Source organism: Coffea arabica, chromosome 10c (assembly GCF_036785885.1).
Source record: "Coffea arabica cultivar ET-39 chromosome 10c, Coffea Arabica ET-39 HiFi, whole genome shotgun sequence".
In the NCBI taxonomy this organism is placed as follows: Eukaryota; Viridiplantae; Streptophyta; class Magnoliopsida; order Gentianales; family Rubiaceae; genus Coffea; species Coffea arabica.
This window is the reverse complement of record NC_092329.1, coordinates 42021083-42045359: the sequence shown is the minus strand read 5'-3', so window position 1 is coordinate 42045359 and position 24277 is coordinate 42021083. Positions and strand designations below refer to the sequence as shown.

The 24277-nt window shown below is 37.3% G+C and overlaps 1 protein-coding gene across 2 annotated transcripts; it reads left to right on the top strand.

The window, feature by feature from the left end:
- Positions 1–10239: 10239 nt before the first annotated feature.
- On the top strand, positions 10240–15108 carry LOC113713422 (uncharacterized). Of its 2 annotated transcripts, none has more exons than XM_027237148.2 (2): positions 10240–10425; positions 14437–15108. In XM_027237148.2, the coding sequence occupies exon 2, from the start codon at positions 14471–14473 to the stop codon at positions 14768–14770; it is 300 nt and encodes a 99-aa protein (XP_027092949.1). In that variant the 5' UTR covers positions 10240–10425; positions 14437–14470; the 3' UTR covers positions 14771–15108. The 2 variants fall into 2 exon arrangements, with proteins under 2 accessions (XP_027092949.1, XP_027092948.1); XM_027237147.2 differs by having other exon boundaries at positions 10291–10425; positions 14433–15108.
- Positions 15109–24277: the final 9169 nt, after the last annotated feature.

Here is a 24277-nt window from a genome sequence, read left to right as displayed (position 1 = left end):
GGATTCATATTTTGTAACTAGAATGGACTTCTTTTGTTCTCTAACATTCTCACTACTTTCATGAATTTCTCTCAGTTTATCCCAAATTTCCTTGGCTGACTTGCAACCTTTGACTCTAATAGATTCATTTGAGTCTAAAGCACAAAATATCACATTCATAGCTTTTGCATTTAGGGTGAGATGAGTTCTATCTATAGCAGTCAATTCACTTCTTGTTTTTGGTCTAAATCTCTGAATATTTTCATCTATAAGAGAGGCATCATATGGACCTTCACTAATGATAAACCATAGTTCAATATCAATAGATTGCAAAAAGATAATCATTTTTTCTTTCCAACTCACATAATTTGACCCATTAAACATAGGTGGTCTAATGACAGAATGTCCTTCAAAAAACATAACATTGTTGGTTGTCATCTTTACTCCAAAGCCGATTGAGCTTAATCTCTAGGAGACCAAGCTCTGATACCAATTGTAAGGCCCGAAAACAACCCTTTTTTAGGCGACCACACAATGGAGCAGTTGATAAGAAAGCACAAGTGCTAGTGAGTAGAAGAGATAAACAATTTAAAAATCATAAACGTAAGAACAAGTAAATAAAAAGGAAAGAATTGCAAACCAATTAACTATTTAGCTCCTCTTGAGCTTGTAGATCGATTCAAACAAGCTACTTCAAGTTGATGAATTACAATCACTCTTGTGTACAAAAGAAGGATCACTTCCTCCTCGCCCGAAGCCGCACTTGGTCAAGCAAGAAAGTTTTACTATCACTCGAATAACCCTCACAGAGCTACACTCATGAAGTATTCACTCACAAATAAAAAGCTTACAATGAACCTCACACCACTAAAACTACAAATCTTCTTTGAAGAGTATTTTCTCACTAAAATCTCTCTAAATCTTTTGTATCTTCAGTGTGCCAAAGTTGTTTGAAGTATCTGACCAACCACTATTTATATGGGATCAAAAAAGTGCCTCATTAATGCTTCCAACGGATAGAAAGTAGCTGAACAGTCAACTAACTGTTGGTAGTGTCGGACGTTCGATAGCCCTGTTTTATGCGTCCGACAGCAGGCAGTGAGTTTGAGAAATTTTTTTCAATTCTTTCGGACGTCCGATAGGCTGGTTTTCTGCGTCCGAAGGTATGATGTAAAATTGGAAATTTTTCTTCAATTCCTTAGGACGTCCGATAGGCTGATTTTCTGCGTCCGAAGATACTCAATGGTTGTCGAACGTCCGATGCAGTCTTTTTGAGCGTCCGACAGCTTCAGCATACTTTGTTTTCTTTCAATTGCATTTGTTCATGGAATCAAATAACTTCATAACTGAAAATATATCTTGAAGAAATATTAGTATCATCCATTTGTTTTGTAAACATCAAAAGATAGGGATCAAAATCAACAAAATCACTATACGTAAACACCCAACGCTCAAAATGATCCAGTAACAGTAAACAGGAATAGGGAACCCCTTTTTGAGCTCCAGATGAACATGAACATAAACAAATGGAGGAGACGTTGGTGTTCAGCACAAGACTCCCCAAGTACTCATTTCAAGCCAAAACATGTCATGAACTCACATGCAAGCACGCATGATATGCAATCGAGTGAATAATGCAAGAAAACGTTCAAAAGTAACTTTGCCAATAGTTTAGAGGTCACTAACCTCCACGGCTCAGAAATCATCTATCATATATCATTACCTTGCCCGAGTCCAAACTCTAAATCACAAACTCAAAGGAATCATACATTCTCAAAGTTCGGACAATATTTCCCCATAAATGCTTCATTTCCAACCTACAATATATTACCGATCACACATACGGTTAATAAGCAATAAAATATATCCAATTAGGCCACAATATCTCTCAATCAAAGCTAATTAGAAGCTTAAGAGCCACAATTAGAAAAACCCCCAATTAAACCCTCGAAACCGGAATTCATTCTCTCAAGTGTAAATTTGGGCAGCATGCCCTTTGTATTTTCCTATTTCCAGCGATTTTGGCTTCATTATTTTTCTCATTCAAACCCAAAGGTACACACACAACAATCTAACTTCAATAGCCGTCCAATAGGCTTAAGACAATACAAGGACAAAATTCAAGTTAATAACAAGTGCGGAAATGAGCCTTAGCAAAAGACAGATTTGATAGGGTTTTGCGGAAAGGACACATTCGAGGCTACGCTTATCGGATCGAAGTGAACATTATACCGTTTTGAATCTAAGACAAAGTCCTACAACTTCCATGAAGGTCACTTATTCAAATTTCCAGTGTAACCTAGTCAAATTCTCAATTTACAGAGCCAACTTCCAACAACACGGCTAATAAACCGCACTGCACTAGAATGGTCATATCTCAGGCTACCAAGGCCCATTTAAGGTGTTCTTGTACGTGTTGAAAAGCTAAGACAGAGTACTAAAACTTTCTTGTTTTGAAAAATGGCTAAATCAGCACGGATCCTAGTGAATGAACATGATAAACTGGATCAACTGACTAAAACGGAACACTGGAAACATCCTAAAATAGTGAGGGTAATTTGGTCTTTTCACAGGCAACATTTCTCCGATTGAGCTGAAATATTGTAGGCACCTATAAAATCTCATTCTACACAACTTTCATGTTTTATGTCAAGTCTAATTCGGCCTCTAACATGATGCAAAAAAATCAGACAAAACAAGGCTGAAATTTTTCAGAAATCTGGAATTTTTGGGATTCAATGAAACTTTGTTCATTCCTTGCTCCAATCATCACTACAACCACTTATATAAGCTTAGATACAACATATATCGTCCATATAACAAGTATAGGCTGCAAATACCTCAACAAATGAAGCTTGAAAGAGTAATACTTCAACTCCTCTTGAAATTTCTGGTTCCTTAAGCTTCCCAAGCTCTCAAACTATTGATTAATCGGTTTAGATTTCTTGTTTTCTCACTTAAGTGAACCAAACTCAAGATGGATTATGATTTCTTTCTCTTGGCTTTTCCCTCTCTTTCTCACGGTTCATATGGCAGAAATAGAGGCTGAAATGAAGTGCAATTGAAGCTTCAAAGAAGGTTAAAATGATAGCAAGTAAGTTGGGTCAAAGTGGACACATGTCACCCTTGGATTGGAAGTCAATTTTTTTTCTTTTCTCTCTTGTTTTCTTGGTCAAATATTGTGGCTGATGTATGAGATATTTTGAGGGTTAATTAGCTGAAATAAAATGAGAAGATTAAGGTAATAAAGTATGGGTCAAGTGGTGTGTTTACCCGATAACAAACGGTACCCGTCAGTTCGAGCCGATTTTTCTTAAATCGCGTATACTAGGGTTTTTACTTTCTAATCACTAATTATTATCACTTCAAATCATATAATATTTTCTCATCCAAAAGTCACTCTTAAGCACCAAATTTGATCCTCACTCGGTACCGAATAATTACACTACGGATACACGTGAAAAACCCTAACTTGCTCCAACTTGAAAACGGAAGGTGAAACCCTACTTTCCAGGTTCATTTGCACTTATTGAGGAATGATTGAGTAGTAGGCCATAGTAAAAGAATAATTTCCAAATAAAAGGGCATTTTTGAGAAAATATAAGGAATTTGCGAGTCCTCACACTCATCCTTTCGGGGCGTCACAAACTCCCCACCTTAAAAGAATGTCGTCCTCAACATTCCATCTTGTACCAATCAAGTCGAGGCATCCCGCAAGAATCACTAATATTTCAAACCAAACCCACAGTCCGACATCCTAAACTTCAAGTCTAGGATACACTGCAGGAATCTGAAGCCTAAGCTCTGATACCACCTGTGACGGCCCCGCTTCCCCGTAGGGCGTACCCCAGGGGGAATTCACACCAGGGGGTTCAGCGGACCGCCTGCCCAGATTTCGCCGGAACTCAGTCGTTCACTACAGTCCTCAAATAAATTACAATATAAGTCTCAAATATACATCAAATGTTCCACAAATTTACATATCATAAGCGAATATATGTTACAATCGTTCATTTCAATGATGTCATGAATCAGTAATCAAATGTACGTTTATTGCTCTCATGAACCAGTGAAATCATTGCACTTAAACACCCAACGCTCAAATAGATTACTTAACGCTAAACAATAAAGGGGGAGCAACGTTGGTGCTCCAGATCATGTCATGTATAATAAACAGGAGTGGAGACGTTGGTGTTCAGCACAAGACTCCCCAACAACTCATTTAAACCAAATCATGTCATGAACTCACATGCGCGCACACATGATATGCAGTCGAGTAAATAATGCAAGAAATATTTCAAAAGTACTTTGGAAACAGTTTAGGGTCACTCACCTCCACGGCTCAGAAACCATCCATCATATATCATTACCTTGTCCGAGCCCAAGCCCTAAATCACAAATTCAAAGCAATCATACATTCTCAAAGTTCGGACAGCATTTCCCCATAAATGCTTCATTTCCAACCTACAATATATTACTAATCACACATACGGTTAATAAGCAATAAAATATATCCAATTAGACCACAATATCTCTCAATCAAAGCTAATTAGAAGCTTAAGAGCCACCATTAGAAAAAACCCCAATTAAACCCTAGAAACCGAAATTCATTCCCTCAAGCGTAAATTTTTCGCAACGATCGCAATTAACGTATAAAAGTTTCGTTTAACACCTTTCGGCACAATATCCATAACTGAAGCTACCCTTATCGGATTGAAACGAATCTTATGGCGTTTCGAAACCAAGACATATACCTACATTCCTTATGAAGACCTCCATGGCCAAATCATGCATTTTCATGATCAAAAATGGAAAACTCCACGAAAACAGAAATCTGGGCGCGGAACAGGGTTCATGGACAGTCAAGGGTATTTCTGTCATTTCACATGCTACAGTGCTCAGGTCGAGCTGAAATTTTGTAGGCAGCTATTTGATACCATTTTCTACAACTTTCATGTTTTAACCTAAGCCTGATTCGGCCTCTAACATGCTCGAATAAATCCGGTCAGAATAGGGCAAATGTAAACCCTAAACCTGAAATTTCCGCACAAAACTGAAATTTTTCGCAACCAATTTCAACTAACATATACAAGATTCATTTTACACCATTACCAGGCATCATACCATGATCCTCATACAAAACAGAAAAATAACAATAATAAATCAAAATTCATCAAACCTTTCCTTCCAACCATAAACAAACCATAATCACACCATATGTCATCATATTAAACCAATAAAGTCACCAATTGAACATTATCAAAGCTAAAGGGAAAGATTCTTAACAACTCACCTTGTAACCTCAAGACAACAAGCAACTTAGCACCTTTGCTTCTCAAACCACTTCACCACTCACCTTAATCCTACCAAGAGAAAGGTTTTTATGGAGCAAATCAAAGTTTTAACGGTTGGTTTGTGAGATCAAGGCAAGAAATGGAAGAAACAAGTTAAGAGCTTTCTTTTCTTTTCTTGTTGAGAGGGCTGACCAAAGGAGCTAAAAATGAAGAAATAAATTGGCCAAAATTAGCTTTAAGAAAGTAAAAATATCTTGGTCAAAAGTCCAAGGATGAATTGAACGGTGACACTTGTCACCTTTTAGCTTAAAGCTTATCCTTTTGTCTCTCCATGATTAAATCATCTAAGTCACCTCTAAGTATCTCTTAACATCTGATAAATTAAACCCAGTATGCAAAACTTAATCTAGTTGGCCGAATTTATCGAACTTACCGCACTAGTGGGTCCCACATCCGGTATACACTTCAAATTTAACGTGAACTGACTTGTATCAAGGAAATGATTTGAAAACTATATTCCCTTATAAAAATGTATAAGAAATTAATATATTGAAGAAAGACATAAAATTATAGACAAGGAAACAAAATAATATCTTGAAAATATATAAAATTTTCGGGTTCTCACACTCATGCTTTCGAGGCATCACAAACTCCTCTCCTTAAAAGAATGTCGTCATCGACATTCCATCTTGTGCCAATCAAGTCGAGACATCCCGCAAGAATCACTAATATTTCAAATCAAACCCACAGTCCGGTATCCTAAACTTCAAGTCTAGGATACACTACAGGAATCTGAAGCCTAAGCTCTGATACCAATTGTGACCGCCCCACTTCCCCCTAGGGCGTACCCAGGGGGTTCGGCGGACCGCCTGCCCAGCTCTCGCCGGGACTTAGTCATTCACTATAATCCTCAAATAAATTACAATATAAGTCTCAAATATACATCAAATGTTCCACAAATTTACATATCATAAGCGAAGCATCCACGCTTAGAATTAGTTTCCGCTTCATACATCCATTCGATCCTTAATACCAACTATTATACAGGAGAAAATTCAAAATTCAAAGTACACAAACATCCACTTCAATTCCAAATCTAAACTGTATAAGATATAAGCCATCCACCCACGTGAATAAGTACTACAAGTCTTTCCTTCGCCACGAGCCCTATGGAGGGGAATAAAATAGTTTTGGAGTGAGCTAACAGCTCAGTGAGTAACCAATAAAATCAGTAATCAAATATATGTCACAATCGTTCATTTCAATGATGTCATGAATCAGTAATCAAATGTACGTTTATTGCTCTCATGAGCCAGTGAAATCATTGCACTTAAACACCCAACGCTCAAATAGATTACTTAACGTTAAACAATAAGGGGGAGCAACGTTGGTGCTCCAGATCATGTCATGAACAATAAACAGGAGTGGAGACGTTGGTGTTCAGCACAAGACTCCCCAAGAACTCATTTAATCCAAATCATGTCATGAACTCACATGCGCACACACATGATATGCAGTCGAGTAAATAATGCAAGAAACATTTCAAAAGTACTTTGGAAACAGTTTAGGGTCACTCACCTCCATGCCTCAGAAATCATCCATCGTATATCATTACCTTGCCCGAGCCCAAGCCGTAAATTACAAACTCAAAGCAATCATACATTCTCAAAGTTCGGACAGCGTTTTCCCATAAATGTTTCATTTCCAACCTACAATGTATTACCAATCACACATACGGTTAATAAGCAATAAAATATATCCAATTAGACCACAATATCCCTCAATCAAAGCTAATTAGAAGCTTAAGAGCCACCATTAGAAAAACCCCCAATTAAACCCTAGAAACCGGAATTCATTCCCTCAAGCGTAAATTTTCCGTAACGATCGCAGTTAACGTATAAAAGTTCCGTTTAACACCTTTCGGCACAATATCCATAACTGAAGCTACCCTTATCGGATTGAAACTAATCTTATGGCGTTTCGAAACCAAAACATATACCTACATTCCTTATGAAGACTTCCATGGCCAAATCATGCATTTTCATGATCAAAAATGGAAAACTCCACGAAAACAGAAATCTGGGCGCGGAACAGGGTTCATGGACAGTCAAGGGTATTTTGGTCATTTCACATGCTACAGTGCTCAGGTCGAGCTGAAATTTTGTAGGCAGCTATTTGACACCATTTTCTACAACTTTCATGTTTTAACCTAAGCCTGATTCGGCCTCTAACATGCTCGAATAAATCCGGTCAGAACAGGGCAAATGTAAACCCTAAACCTGGAATTTCCGCACAAAACTGAAATTTTCCGCAACCAATTTCAACCAACATATACAAGCTTCATTTTACACCATTACCAGCCATCATACCATGATCTTCATACAAAATAGAAAAATAACAATAATAAATCAAAATTCATCAAACCTTTACTTCCAACCATAAACAAACCATAATCACACCATATGTCATTATATTAAACCAATAAAGCCACCAATTGAACATTATCAAAGCTAAAGGAAAAGATTCTTAACAACTCACCTTGTAACCTCAAGACAACAAGCAACTTAGCACCTTTGCTTCTCAAACCACTTCACCACTCACCTTAATCCTACCAAGAGAAAGGTTTTTATGGAGCAAATCAAAGTTTTAACGGTTGGTTTGTGAGATCAAGGCAAGAAATGGAAGAAACAAGTTGAGAGTTTTCTTTTCTTTTCTTGTTGAGAGGGCTGACCAAAGGAGCTAAAAATGAAGAAATAAATTGGCCAAAATTAGTTTTAAGAAAGTAAAAATATCTTGGTCAAAAGTCCAAAGATGAATTGAATGGTAACACTTGTCACCTTTTAGCTTAAAGCTTATCATTTTGTCTCTCCATGATTAAACCATCTAAGTCACCTCTAATTATCTCTTAACATTTGATAAATTAAACCCAGTATACAAAACTTAATCTAGTTGGCCGAATTTATCGAACTTACCGCACTAGTGGGTCCCACATTCGGTATACACTTCAAACTTAACATGAACTAACTTGTATCAAGGAAATGATTTGAAAACTATATTCCCTTATAAAAATGTATAAGAAATTAATATATTGAAGAAAGGCATAAAATTATAGACAAGGAAACAAAATAATGTCTCGAAAATATATAAAAATTTTCGGGTTCTCATACTCATCCTTTCGGGGCATCACAGTTTCTGGTCTGAAAGTTCAGTTTAATTGAGTCCTTGTTGAGTCCAAGTTGGGTGAATTCTAGTGTTGTCAATTGAGACATTGTTCTTTCTTTGTTTTTGTTGTTTGTTTCCATATTGGTGGAGCAAGTTTCCTGTAAATTTTTAGTAGGGTATTGAGTCCAAATTCAGTCATTTAAGTCTTTCTAAGTCAGTTTGCTATAATCCTTCGAATCCATGAACTTCATTGCAACTTTTGTGATCTTAATTGACAAGTTGGTTACGATTCTTGAGAAATTTCTAATTTCCTTAAGGAGTTGATCAAGTGGCCTTGAGAACATAATTGGTGAGATCATTAGAGTGTTAAACACTTGAGTGATACACAAGAGTTGAGTGTAAACACGTGAGGGAGCGAGTGAGGAAAAATTTTCTCTCTACTAACTCTTTTGCAGGTTACATCAACATGTCAATAGAAGGTGGAACCTCTACTTTGATCCTATGCTTCTTATGGAGGCCATGACAAGTCAATTGCACAAAATGATGATGGAGGAGTATATATGTTGCTTGATCAATCTTTCACCAATTTTCCTCAGATTTGAGGACAAATCTTTTCAAGAGGAGGGGAATGATGTGAACACGGGGTTTTATCAAACTGAGTTAGATGCAGGCACGTCTAACATGCATGAAGTCTTCTGGTTCGCATAGTTCAAAGTTAAGAAATTGTCCCAAAACATATTGAGGGACTTGAGAATGAAGATTGGAAGTGTGTTCATCTCATTCAAGTGGTAGAGGAGTCATATTTAATGCGAAATTTATGTTAAATCATTATGTTATTTTGCAGTATTTTAGTGTTAATTTAGTCATTAATAATCGGTCCAATTAAGCCTCAAGTAGGGCCAAATTTAGGGTTTCCCTTTCGTGCTAGATTTTGTGTTTTATTAGTCTTTCCAACGTAAAATTGGGAAGCTTGTATTATTTCGAAATTGGATTAGTCTTAGTAGTTTAGGTTTTAACTATAAATAGGCTTCTTTTATCCTATTGTAAGACAACTTTTTGAGAGATGAATTAATAAAAGTGAGTTGTCTCCTTTTATGGAGTTCTTCGATGGAACGTGAGTTTTTTCTTGAACTGTATCAAGTATGTAGTTTAGATATTTGTTAATATCATTTTGTTCTTTCAAGCCAATAACCAATCCATTAGATTTCTTCAGACGGTTCTCTTTAAGTCTAACAAACTAGATATTGTTCCATTATCTGGTCAAAATAAATCCTTCCGTTGCTTGATCAACTTGGTTTTTCAAAGATAGGTTCTTGCTGAGTTGCGTTCACATCACTCTCCATCAAATAAGATGACTTCTACCGTTTTTTGACTAAATCAAAACACAAGATGTTATTTGGATATTTTCGAATTGTAGGAGGTTTTCTTTTTCTTTTTTAGTATAAAAAAGAAGTTTCAAATTCGAATATTTGGATATTTTCGAATTCGAAATCTCACTTACACTTTTTGTCCCGTACCGCTAAATCCATTCCTCCCACAACTATATGAGAGTTTTGTGATTTTGGGCCAAACCACAAGGATTCTGTGTATTTTACTGACCAAATAAAGAGCTTGCTTTGTTCTATCTTAACCAAAAAAGGAAAAAAAAAAAAAAAAAAAAAGAAGAGAAAGAATAAGTAAGTTATAGGCACTTCTCGGTTCTCACCATTGCTGTAATTCTCCTGGATTAAACGACGTCGTTAAGCGTAACTAGCCCAAACTTTCAACGAGGTTATCTGACGCAATTTCTCAATCTCTGAGTCTCCATCTCATCTTCTAACAGTCTTACGGGTTTAACCTTTCTCCCTTTCTCTATCTCTTTGTCAAACATTGCTGAATCCTATTTTTGTTTTTTATTTTCCATTTTTTCCTCCATTTTTTTGTTATGTTTTTGTCTTGGAAGTGAATTTTCACACCACAAGTCAGGATTTTATCGTCGGAAGGAAGAAAGGTAATTTAATTTCGTTCAGTTTTTCTTTCCCTGAATTTTCTGCTTAGATCTCCTTGAATCATTCGATCGGCAGTCTTCTTCTTGTTTTGTTGTAAGTTCTTTGTTGAAGAAATGCGTTTTTCTCCTTAATTTAGGAGGACCCGACTTTTTTTTTTTTTTTTTTTTTTTAATTTGGGCATATAATCGTATTTCTATGGGGGTAACTTGGTTTTGTGAAAGAACTTCTTTTTGTGCTGCTAGGAAACAAATATCGGAATTTCATTGCAGAATTATGGTGTTACAAAGTATACGGACTCTAGATATTAAGTGCTGAATTAGCATATGCCGAATAGTAGCCATGTTTGAAACAATGTTCATGACGGAAAGTTTAATGGACATTATAGAGTAGAGAAAAAGTAAGAATGGGTACTATAGGGCTAATGCCGTATTGGGGGGCTTGCGACGGACTAGTCTTTTAAGTGCAAATTTTTAGCAAGAACGATGAAAGATGATAATGTTGGATATATGGATCAATACTAGTTTGTTCTGTCAAGAAATTCAAGAACAATAGATATTTTTTGGACTTGACTGTGTTATTGATTATTTGTTGTTCTTGCCAGACAAAGCATATAGGTTGTTCATGGATAATGTGTATTTGTTAATCATAAGATTTATTTCTGGTAAATAATGTCCTTTTGTTGTTAATAACTTGAGGGCAGCCTAGGTGTTTATAATGAAGAAATTTTGAAGATTCCATGTTGAAATTACATGGACTCTGTATTGTTTCAAATTTGTTTGTATGTGGAATGATTTGTGGTATAAGTAAAAGAGTGAAAGGATTTATTTGCATTGATAATTCAATTTCTGGTACTTGTTTGAATGAATTTTTTTGTCAAATGAAAATATTTGATGCCCCTTTGTAAAATTTTATTATTAAGAAACATAAAGCTTGGCTATTTCCAAAACTGTAGAGGTTATTATATGTGGCCTCAGTGCCATTGTCAGTTCCATGCTTTCCTTGTGAATTTGTTTTTGGAATATTTTTCATCTTGCTAAATTGCAAACAAATCCTTCCATGTTACACTGTCATGAAAAAGCTAATTGCTTTTTCTTTTCAGTCCTGTGAGTCCAATTCTGAGCAAAAGGACACGCATAAGCTACTTTTGAAGAAATTAACACACATAACCTTGAACTGTTAATTTCCTAAGTCACATTATTTTTCAGGCATTATTTAGACATGGGTCCAACATATTGTGCGATGGTTCAACATAAAGGTTGTTGAAATTATGCTCTGGGGTAAAAGTTGGGAAACTTGGGGCTTTTCCTATCAGCTAGTCGGACTGCCTTAATAAGTCATGTTCCAGATTGGCTACAAGAATTTAGGACAGAGGAAGTAACGTATGTGCTCTTGTATGTATGTATGTAGGTGACTGTCAGTTATAGGCATACACATTAAGAATATTTATTTTGTTCAGACTCTTCACTTTGTCCTGTCTTAACCATGTCTGACTCTTCATTTTGCACTATAGTACCCATTCCATGGGACTGCTGTACCCATGTCCACGTAACATGGGAGGATATGTTATACATTTATTTATGAAGGTGTCATATTTAACTGTTTAGGAATCTACCTTGTTCTTGTGTTATGTTTTGTATGTGTAGTATGCCCTTGTCTATATTTCCTTGATGAATCCATAAACTTCTTCTCTAGCGGCTTCCTCGGCCTCTTGTTACAGAGTTACATCCGTTAAACTTGTCTCAGTATATCCATGTTCTTATATGGGGTATGTTTATGACTGCTTCAAAGCATGTTTCCTTCTTTACTGTATTGAACAGAGGAAAGTTGTTTACCAAGGTACCTTGATGTGCTATGCAAAATTAGCTTTTTCAGCTTAGTGTAAGCTAAAAGCAAGTCAAGTACAAACAAAAACATGGGTTTCAAAGCTACCATGTCAAGCCCATGGTGCCCTTGAATCTTCAATATATGGTTATGTTTTTCTGGGTTAATTACCTATAAAAAGCTGTGGTTTAAGCATCTCATGGTAACAGAAATATGGTTTTAAGAGTTGCCTTCTATATGCCTGTAATTTGGAATTGAAATCATGTTAAACAGTAGACTAAAAGAAGAGACTTTTACGAAACTGTCGGTGCAAGTAGCGTTATTTTGCAATAATGAAAATGAGCACAAGAATGCTAATTTTCAGCCTTGTAGAATTGACAATAATGGTAATAGATTTTGATTATTATTAGTACTTTGAATGTACACATTTTGCTGAAGTAATGTTTGATTATAATTATCTCCTGAAAATCCTCTTAGTGGCTGCTGATGCTTTGTTTTTGCAAAAATAAAATACTAATTATGAGTCTGCTATTGATCTTGCCCATTTTCCCCCAAAACCACAAGCTGGTAATTACTTCCAGAACCATATGGGGAAAGAGGTAAGGTACTTATACCATAGAGGTGTTGTAATGTACCATATCTTCTTTTAGTTTGAGGCAATAGGGACCTGGCTCTGGCAAATTTACTTTTGTCTTATTCTGGTAGCATGGGTGAGACTGACTTGCTCTTCTCTATGAGATTTAGAATTTTTCAAGCCCTGTGGACTTATGAATTTCAACATCTTTAGACTTACCATCAGAGGATTTGGTGATGGCTAGTAATGATGAAAAGAAAGGTAGCAGTCTGTAATTGAGCTCTTGAGGTGATAGTTTCCTGCTTTAATCTCAACAGTTAATTAACAACATTTGGTTTAGAATGCTTGCAATGGTTAAATTTAGTTCCTCTTGGAAGATCATTTGTGGGCATGTTTTCATTGTTGTTCTCATTGCAGATATTGATTCATGTTGATTGATGTTTTAGGCTGTGTTTACAGTGTGTCAAATTATAGCCTTCATAGCTAATGTTCCTCAGAGCTCTGTTGTTATGCTACCATCTTTGTTGCTTTGTCTGAAGGAATTTGTTATTTAGCCCTATACATATCTTTGTTGTTTGAGCTTAAAATGGCATAAGCATGGACAGTTGTGGTCTACAATGGAATGAAATATCTTTGAGACCCTTAACGATATCTCCACAACTTGCATTGAACATTCCTTTCACAAGAATATGATTCAAGATGCAAAATCTATAGAAACTTGTTTCTAGTATTTCTTGGTTAAAAGTTCCTTGGATATTCAAGAAAGAGAAGAGTTTCTCAGGGAAGTTTAGGAGACATAAGAATTTTGTCTGCTTTTTTGCAGTTATTTAGGAAAGGGGCAGATGAAGAATACATATATTTTGTAGAGCTGTTAAATGTTGCTGATACTTGCATGCTCATTGTCTCAAATTTCCCTGTTTGGTATGACCATATATTTGAGTTTGGAGTTGTTTTCAACCTTCCTGTGTTTCTTAATACTCTATACTAGGAAACCCCGGCAAGAGGGATGGTAGTAAGGCTGCAAACGAATCGAGCGGCTCGAGTCAAGTTCAAGTCGAGCTCGATATTAATCGAGCTCGAGCTCAGAATATTAAGCTCGTTAGCTCGCCAGCCGGCTCGCGAGCTTGAGTATATATATATATATTTTTTTTTGTTTTTATTTTTATTTAATAATAAAATTACGTATATTATATATTTATTTATTTTTTATTTTCATAGTAAAATTACGTATATATCCTTAATATTTTATTATTTATTCAGAAAAAATATTATTGTATTTATTTTTTTAAAAATAAAATAATTATTTTTTATTTTTTTCGAGCTCGAGCTTGGCTCGACTTGATTCGAGTCGAGCTCGAGCTTGAAAATTGCCAGCTCGTCGAGCTCGAGGTTGGTAAAATTTAGGTGAGGTTCGGCTCGATTAGCTCAAAGCTCGACTCAGCTCGATTCGTTTGCAACCCTAGATGGTAGGGGTCTCAACAGTACATCTTTCTTTTGCTCTTTCATTTTAGGTAAATCTTTTAATTGGTGGTTGACCTGCAAGACAGCAAACATGTATCTTTTTGAGATTCTTTTATTGAATTAACATCTCGTACCATTATTTGATGTGGCAAGGCAGGAGCTTTTTCTGGATTTTGTGTTCAAAGACTAAGATGAGTCTGGCTTGTCTTGTATGCCATGGTGTAGAAAGTCCATCACAATCGTTTAGAAGTTATTCTGTTTCAAGTTCAGACAATGACGGAAGGTGTGCTGCAATTACCAGTTACATGACAAGAAAGACGATTCTATCACACGCAAGAACAAATCATAGTGTTGCATCATCCAAGGTGACTCCTCAACCAACTGTACCCAGTAATGTAGTTACAGGCCCCCCGCGTTTGGTCCGAAGCCATGCTGTTAGAAGGGATCTGGTGAGAGACTGGAACTTTGATGAGGTAATATTGGAGCATTAGTCAAGACCATAGTAGCAGAAAGAACCAAAGACAAACCTATGGCGTTCTTATAGTTCATTAAACTATCCTTTTTCGTCTTTCTAGCTTTTTGGGTACTTTGAACATTTCTTTCAATTTACATTTGGGCACTTTGGTCATGGGATCCTATAACGAATTTGTTAAAAATGATAAATCTGTATTTGGTGTAATGCTGTCCATTTCCCTTGGTAACTGGGATAGGGCTCACAAGAAATGGTCCTTCTTGGCCATATCCCAAGTCCAGGAACTTGAATGACGTCGTATGGCTCTGTAAATTTTGTTAAGACTTGATAGGAACGCAGGGATTGCACTTTGTTAAATGTTCTCAGATGCCTCATGTATGCTGTCATTCTTCAATGGTGATAGTAAATTATTGCTAACCATGTTGCCCCCTGCTCGCTCATCTTCCCTCTGGTCCTTCGCTTAGCCGTGCTGGTCTCCGCAGAACGATATTGCATGAATTTCATGATAAATTGTAAATATTCAAGAGCAAAGGACCAAAGGTGGAAGGACATGTGGGACTAATGAGTTATCATGGGAGGAAGGGGCTGTGATTGAACCAGTGTTTTAAAACTCGGATCAAAATTGCCGATCAATTGGTTGAACCGGAATATTCCAAAAAAAACTCCCTGCTTAGTCTTGGCAAATGGGTCAAAAGCTAATTATCGGGATCTAATTATCAAGTCATATATCGGGTTCTAATTATCCAAACAACGTGATTGGTTTGTGAAAATTAAGAACTTGTATTAGTGACAAATGAGATTAATAAAAGAATACCCCCGACTTCTTTTTTCCGGAAAGGATAGGATATTATATTGATTATACCAGTAATAACTTTACAAGGTTTGGGCAATGGCCCAATTAAGCTCTACAATGTGTACAGAGACACTAAGGAAACAAACGTTTCTCATCCAAAAGAACGCTTACAACATGGAGATTAATCTGTGTATTCTACTTTAGTCTTTCATTTGAGAGCAGATAAAATGAGCATTGCATAAACATTGAACTTAAAACTAAGCTTGTCGGACCCGGACTCGGCCCAAACATGCTATTTTTTTTCCTGGGCACGAATTGAGATATAATTAAATTATTCGGATTTGGGCCATACTCGTTTCCTTATACTATATAAGAATGAGTTTAGGGTAAAGATGTTATTTGGATTTCAACTGTAAGGGTAGGGTTATTTTAGAAATGTAAGAGTTTGAAGTGTAATTGGAGTATTGAATACAAGTCATTATAACTAATTTAGTTTTGTTGTAATTACTTAGATGTCCTTTTAGACATTTAAAGCTAGGAGTGACAGATATCCGATTGAACATTGGGTATAACTAAATTCAGCTTGTGTTTTAATGAAATAACATAAAAGCCTTTCTAATCATTTAATTGTATTAACATCCAAGTCTCTTAATTTCCTAAAGCATTTCTCATCTGCAAACTTATGATATATAGATATTAAGACACAATTAATGCCAATTAGTAGAGAAGTTTGCTTTCTTGGCCGTTACCCCCATCTGATCATATTCATTTCATTTACTTACAACTTTCTTCCACCTCAATCATATAGCCTATTAAATATGAATGTTGCTATATTAGCTGCGCAGCCAATCTACTTTTTGTTTTGTAAGAAATCTCAATAGGTATGTTTTCTTTAACCAATCTACTTTTTGGTTGTAAGAAATCTGTAATCTAGAAGGTTGTATGTGTGATAATTTTTTAGTATTTTAATTCAATTGTTCATATTAGATAGGCATGATAGGGAGGAGATCACATTTGTTAATTATTATTTGTGGTTTAAAGTAAGTTTATCATTATAAATTTTCCCATATGCAAATTGCATCTACTTTTGTTGTTTTAACTATTAGTTATGATAATTTTCAAATTGTTTGTTATTTTATTGATGATTCCATTTAGGCAAATTTTTCACTTCATTTGATTTGTTAATAGGTTTAACTATCTACTTAAAACTATTTGGCTGCAAATCTAAAGTATATACTTCATTACTTTTAATTGTTTTCTTGAATTGAGTGGTCTAAGATATTTTAGTACTTTATTTGACGTGGTTATTCCTCTAAATTAGCATTTTAGTTGTTGTATATCTTTGCAACTAGATCAAAAACTGATGTATAGGGATTGTAATCCCTATCCAGAAGGAGATGCTTTACTATATCTTCTAAATCATATAATAAATAATAATTGATGGATTGGTGAATGTGGATATTTCATGATGATATGTCCTTGGAATCAATATAAATTCAAAAATTTGGCTTGCAAGAACCGAAATTTCACTAGCAATGATTTTCTTCAAATATGCTAATTGTTCAAATCTCACTTATATGACAAGATAATGTGGTGGATTGCCCTTATATTAAGATCAAATTCAAACTAAACAATAGATTTTAATATCCACAAAGTGCATGAGCAGATATAAATAGGTCTTTTATTTTATTAGGTTAGATGTAAAATAGTTGATCGTATCTTATAATTTTGTTTCATTGCATATTAGTACATTTTTTTAACTCAATATGTAACTTATAATTTTTCTATTTAATATCATTTATTAAAATTGTCATACTTCAATTCTTATACTACAAAATACCAAATAATAATTATTAACCATCTTTAATTATAAGCACTAAACTCCCACGCGTCGTGTGGGCTTTTCCTCCTAGTACTCTAACAAAAAAGTAGATTGAATACAGAATATAAGATTTTGACCGATATCAGACTTGGACCCGTTTAAGTAGTTAATAATTATACAATATAAATACTTCTTAGTACAATAATACTTCTTTTCCCAAATTACCAAACCTTAATATTACAATCTCTTGGCTTCCGTGTAAGACAATTCATACCACAGAGAACTGCTTGAGGTGTTGTCAAATAGATGCGGTATCACTCTTGATGGCTCCATAAGCCAGTTCATACACAAATTTTGTCGGGTCTTATTTTTGCTAGGTAGACCTGACTCGGGACCAATTGGACTCGGTTCTGGGATTATATGCACAATACCCGGCGAGTAGATAGATCGAATCTGGAATGGACATATTATAATGGGTTCGGGTCCAAAATATTTAATTTCGACCCATGCCCGACCTATTGACAGGCCTAGCTTAGACCATAAATATCCTCCACTTGAGAGAAAAGTCTGTTATCCTTTGCTCTTCTTGACTTTAGGTGTCTTAGCAGCTGTTGGTCAAGGGCTCCCACTTTTATATGGGATCAATGTTGTTCTCTTGCTTTCACCATTGCTTGTTTCACAGCTTCTGCAGAATCCAGTTGTCTATTTCTAGCACTCATTTCTCTCATTGCCCATGTAGCTCTTTCCTTCTTGTTGGCATCAGTTGCAATCACTCTAATTCCTACTTTCCTTCCTTCCTCACTGTTAGTGACTGCTACCTCTACATTGATGCAATTTCCTTCACCATTTGTTCTGCAGTGGCTCCTCTATTGCTCCTGAATACCACAACTTCCATTTCTTTATAGTATACATTTGGGGGATTAAATTGCAAAATGCATATAGGGTTGAAATTCTTGAAGAGTACAAACTTGGGCGTCAATTGAGAATTTGTTCGGAACTGGCAAGGAATTTAGGAGATGGGGTTGAGATTTTCAATTTCAAATTGAAACAAATTTTTTAATCTCGATGTACGTGAGATGTGTAATGTGTTATATAACAAACAAATTTCCTTACGTAATCAAAATTTTTACATATGATTTTTGTGTGCATCTTTGATTCCTTAGAATGGTATGAATTGTTATCCGAAGTAGTATAGGCTTATGAAACATCACCTGAAAATAGTATTGGTTTTGCTCCATTTTCCTGGAGCGGCTATGCTGCATTACCTTGATGTGGATGACTATCATCAAACAATGATACTAGAGCTTGACAATCTGGATGACAATCAACTAGCAATATTGGATAATAAATAGGCTAATAAGAGAAGAGTAGCCTGGTTATACAATTAAAAAATGGTTGAGAAAAGCTTCCAGGAAAGGAAAACAATATTAAAAACTATTTGGCTGATTGGATATAATGAACCTAAATTCATCAAATGAAGCCCAAATAGGGAGGGTACAATTTAAAGTACATAAAGTTCTAAGAAGGGGAGCATATATATTGAGGAAAAAAAGACAGAGAAACATTTCATTGGCCAGCTAATGGCAAATTTTTGACAAAATTTTTTTGACATTTTTGACTAACAAAATGCAATAAAAAAGCAATTTATGAATCGGCATATATGCTTCATGATGGGAAATAAAGCATATCATTTATAAGTTTCCTAAGAATTTATAAAACTTCATCCTATCGGTCAACTAGATGGCTCAAAATAGATCCTATCTTAAAGTTAGATCAAATTGATCTTAAACTAAAAATTGAAGAAGTCCAAAGAAGTGGTGCAAGCGCCGGACTGAAAAATCAAAAGAAAAAACTTAAGCTATCGATATGATTAATCATGAGATTTGGCTAGAAGAAAAACAATCCAATGGGGGAATTTAATACATGGATCCAACATCAATAATAATATTCTTGGTCCTAATTGAAGTAATGAGTATGTCTAGGACTGGTTCCAAAGAAGCTTGGAAGTCAACTTCTGTTGTCGACAGAGAAGTTACCGGTGGATTGGAGGCATCAAAGCATGACTCGCAGGCAGACGCTTGCTCACGGCAAAGAATTTTCTGTTATAACCTTTCTTATTACATTTTTGTTATACTATCTATTCGACTACTATGCATTTTTCACCATGATAACAGATAAAAATCCAAGTTTTAAAATATCTCTATTGGTAGGAACACTTTGGGAAGTTGTGTAATATAGTGTAACATAGATATATGTAACAAGCGACCAGTTCATCCATTTGTGCCGGTGCTTACTTTTTGAATGCCCAATCTATACTTTGCTTCTGAAAATTGCTGGCCTTATCAAGTTCTGTGATAAGTATCTCGTGAGGAGGACTAATTGGCCCTAATCTACCTGCAAAGGAGAACCAAGTCAGCAATTGGCTATGCAAAATAAATGATACGAGAAAGCATGAGTAAGTAATATCTGCAGCTGAGTCGAAGAAAGCCTGTGCAGTACCCCATTATGTGGAAAGCATTGTAAGTGTTTACACATTTCTCGTCTCGCGTCCTACTACACGTGATATTCTTGTACCTTTAAGCTTGGGTTGGCTAACAAGATATCCTACACATATATAAAAGAGTTGTAGTTTGTCTATCAGGTGATTTTCATCTGACATTTTAAAAGGTAATTTAGGGATTGTATAAGCATTAGACAAGTAATCCGCCTTAGAGTACAAGTAGGCCATGCTCATTGGAGTATAAGTTTACTAAAGTGCCTGCAGAGGCCCCATCCTGGGCCTAGACACGTGGCAGCCCAGGCATGGCCGAGCTGGGCCTCGGCCTCAGGCCCCTGGCAGCCGTCCTGGGCCGTACTGCTAGGGCTCCTGAAGGAGGCAAGGGTCCATCCCGAAGAGGTCGGGGATAATCCCCCTGAGTGCGGGATACTGACTATTCTGGGCAAGTCCCGAAACGTACGGAGGTCGGACTCCCTCACAGGTATAAATGATAGCACACATTGACTGTACAAGGTACGCTCACTATTGGCAAATCACTCCCGTCCGTCTCTACTTCCCGTGAACCCTACTCACCGGAAACCTAAATTGACCGTCGGAGTGCCCTCGGGGACAACCCTCGGGCCCCCTTGGCTAGTTCATTCTTGTTTGTTTTGCAGGCTTAGGACCAGCTCTTCCATCAGCACCCCGAACTCATCAGTTCAGCTCGGTCCGAGGAAGCTCAGCGCTTCTTCAATTGGCGCCGTCTGTGGGAATCGTAAGGTAATTAAGATTGTGTTGATGGCCAGGACGCGATCCAAGCGAACGGTAGAGAGCACTGGCCCTGGAGGCGGTGAGGGGTCCTGTGACAACCCCACCTTCCCCTAAGACGAACCAAAGAGGTTAGCGGACTGCCTGCCCAACTCTCGCCAGGACTAACGGTGCAGTATAAAATGATCTATCACGTTCTGAAACTTATAATGCGCGCAAACAGGGCAAAAGGCAAAATAACCCAAAATAAAAGAAATGAAATCCAGAGTCGGCCATGAATAGTAACCGACCCGTCCGAAACCCAACCAAACATCGAAATACATATACAACATAACATTAACCATTTACAAGCCACAATGGCATTTAAAAGTGATACAAAAGTCACTACATATGTGGGTTGCCAAAACAAAAGTGAAAACGGCCCTAATGATACATTTAGGGTCCCATTTTATATACAATACAAAAGAGGCATTCATCTAGTTCATTCAGCAACCATTTAACAAAATTCATTCCAAAAGAGTCATATCCCTGTAAGGAAAACAAAAGAAACGGGGTGAGCTAAGTGCCCAGTGAGAATACAACCACCATAGCAACTAAGATCACATAAGCATAACCGTTTAGTTCAAGTATGCAAATAAGAGGTAAATCAAATCAGTGAAAGGATACGGACGGCTCTCAAGAGCCCACTTCCACGCTTATTTCTTGATCCAACCTCATTGACCCTCCGTCAATGTTAAAAATAACCATCCGTAGACATCACTTACATCCAACCGTCCAACTATCATACCCCAACCGGGCCCGCACTCCATTCAGTCATTTTGGTAATACTCGAGTATACCGGAATCGAGGGTCTCATTACCACACGATTCCCCAGTACAGTCCCCGTGGCATGTCAATTTTCACGACCAAGCCCTCGCCGGCTCGATTCAATTGACTACCTACGGGGTTGAGCTCAGTAATACAGTAAGGCCGTTGGATATTCGTCCAAACGACACCAAATCAGTTGTCTATAAATGGCATTCAATATTTCATATAGCAAGAGCAGTATTTCAGTAAAACGGTAAACAATTATGAATGGAATCACAAGGGGTGAGGGCGGTCAAGTACACCCTCTATCAATTTCCATAATCAAATAAGCCTTCAAGGCATCAATTCACATAGAACAAAGTCACATTGTAACATTTAAGTGAGTAGTATACTCACCAATCACGTAGGTGATATTTCATGCACCAACGTTAAAAAGGTCGCCGTGAACCCTCGTCACGTCCTAGAACACGTAAACAAAAACCATGAGACTCGATAACGAGTCATAAAGCCATACCAATCACAACCCCAATAGGGTTTCATATGCATTTTAAGCATAAAAGCAAACCAGAAAATCAGGAAACGTAACTCATTTGTTCCAACAACAAAAACAGTTTTGACCTCCTAATGCGGTAATGGCACAAAATATGCTACGCTTATCGGATTAGGGTGTAAGACCCACCGTTTCGAAGCTAAGAACCAGGGCTACAACAATGTAGAAGGTCACTCAGTCCAAATCTTAGCACAACTAGGTCAAAAATGTAGAATACCAAACCAGAACTGTAATTGCAGGTTCACAAATCACACAATGCTGTAATTGGTCTAACTCAGTCTATACAGGTCCAAATGCCGAAATTCCAAAGGCATATGATAGCTAGGACATCAAGCTACATTTCATCAGAAGACACCAACAACAAAATCCAAACCAATCCCAGCCAAAACAGTCAATTACAAGTGCAGTTTTCACATTCTAATCAACCCAGAACAGCAATAGTAAAATCGACATATCTCACTCTAAACTAGTCCAAATGACCTAAAATTTTACAGGCACCTCACATACATCAATACCTACAACTTTCATGTTTTGAGCAAAGACCAATTCGGCCTCTAACCCTATGATCCAAAACCGGAGAGAAAAGGGGGTTGAAAAACCCTAACTTTTCTCATTTCACTCCAAACCCAAAATTGGTTGCATTTATCACTAATTCACACCTACTAGAGTCTTTATAGACTATTGCCAATCATCAAAGATATCCACAACATCACATTCATATTAAACCAGAAAATTCCTCAAAAATATAAAAACTTCACCAAATCAACTCAAACCAAGAAATAAATCACATAATCCACCACTTTGGCTCCCATTAGGCACAATTTAAACATCATTAAGTATAGGAGGAAGTTTAAGCTTCACTTACCTAGTAAACAAGAGAGAGGGAGTTGTAGGACACCTTAGCTCTCCAAGAAAACTTCACTAATCAACTTACTAGCACCTAATGGAAGGATAATATGGAGTAGAAACTAATTTAGGTAAGTGGTTTGGATGATTTGTGCTAGTTGGGAGCTTGAAAATTGAAGAAATCCTCTTCCTTCTTGAGCTTAAGAGAGCCGGCCATGGAGGAGTAAAAATGAGTGAATTTTGAGCAATTTTTAAGATATTTAACCTTTTGGTCAAAAAAGTCAAAAATTGGAATAGTAACTCTTAAATCCTATCAAATGATACCATGACACTTGACACCTCATTAATGCATTCCTATCCTTTCTTTTCTCTCTCACAGCAATCATTTCACACACTCTACTTATCTCTTAACACCCGATAAATTTTACACAGTATCCGGAATTTAACCTAATTGGCCGAATTTTTTCAAACTTTTCGCACTAGTGGGTCCCACGTCCAATATATATTCTTAATTTTCTAAAAACTCTCCAATATTAGAAAAATTATCGAAAAACTATAATTACTCATAAAATCCATCAAAAAAATATTCCTAAGCCAGAAAATGCAAAAAAACATGCAATTAAGGGGAAATAAACCCTAGGAAAAATATTAGGGAAATACGGGTTCTCACAGGTCCCAGCGAAGGGAGGCTGAGGCGTCCCGGGGCGCCAGGGGCTCAGCCTTTTCAGGAGAAAGGAGGCAGCCGATTTTCCAGTTCGTGACGGAGAACCTCCCTATGCTGGAAGACATCATCCGGCAGGCGAAGGAGGGGGGGCTGGAGGCCAGCAGACCTCGAAGGTAAAGGGGAAAGAGAAAGAGTCACTCCCCGACCCCTCGGAGGATGAGTCACGCGACCAACCCCCTCGAAGGAAACGGCCACGGACTTCACCTCGCCCGCGAGCCTCGGTAGTCGGGGACAGCGAGAGGTACTCCCGCTACAGGTCCGCGGGGAGCAGGCTGAGGGACCCCTCGCCGAGGAGGCCTGCGCGAAATGGGCTTGACCGCTCTCTCGTCCGGTCTGCCAAGAGCCGACCGCGCGACCCTCTCCACTTGAAGCTTGTCCAAGATGAGCTCGAGCAGATCTTGCGGCTGCGGTTGTACGAAGACAACTACTCCACCTCGCCCTTCCCCAGGGAGATAGAGGATTACCCCCTACCCCGGAGGTTCAAGATCCCGAGCATCGAGATGTATGATGCTTCCACTGACCCGGAAGACTACCTCTCGATCTTCCTGACGCACATGCGACTGCAAACCGCTGCGGACGAGATCCGCTGCAAGACTTTCCCTATGTTCCTGAAGGGGAAAGCTCGGCTCTGGTTCTAAGGCTTGGCACCAGGGTCTATCCGGAGTTTCCCCGAGCTGGCTAGGCAGTTCGTCGCCCAGTTCGTCTCCTCGAAGACTTATGCGAAGAACGCCACCCACCTG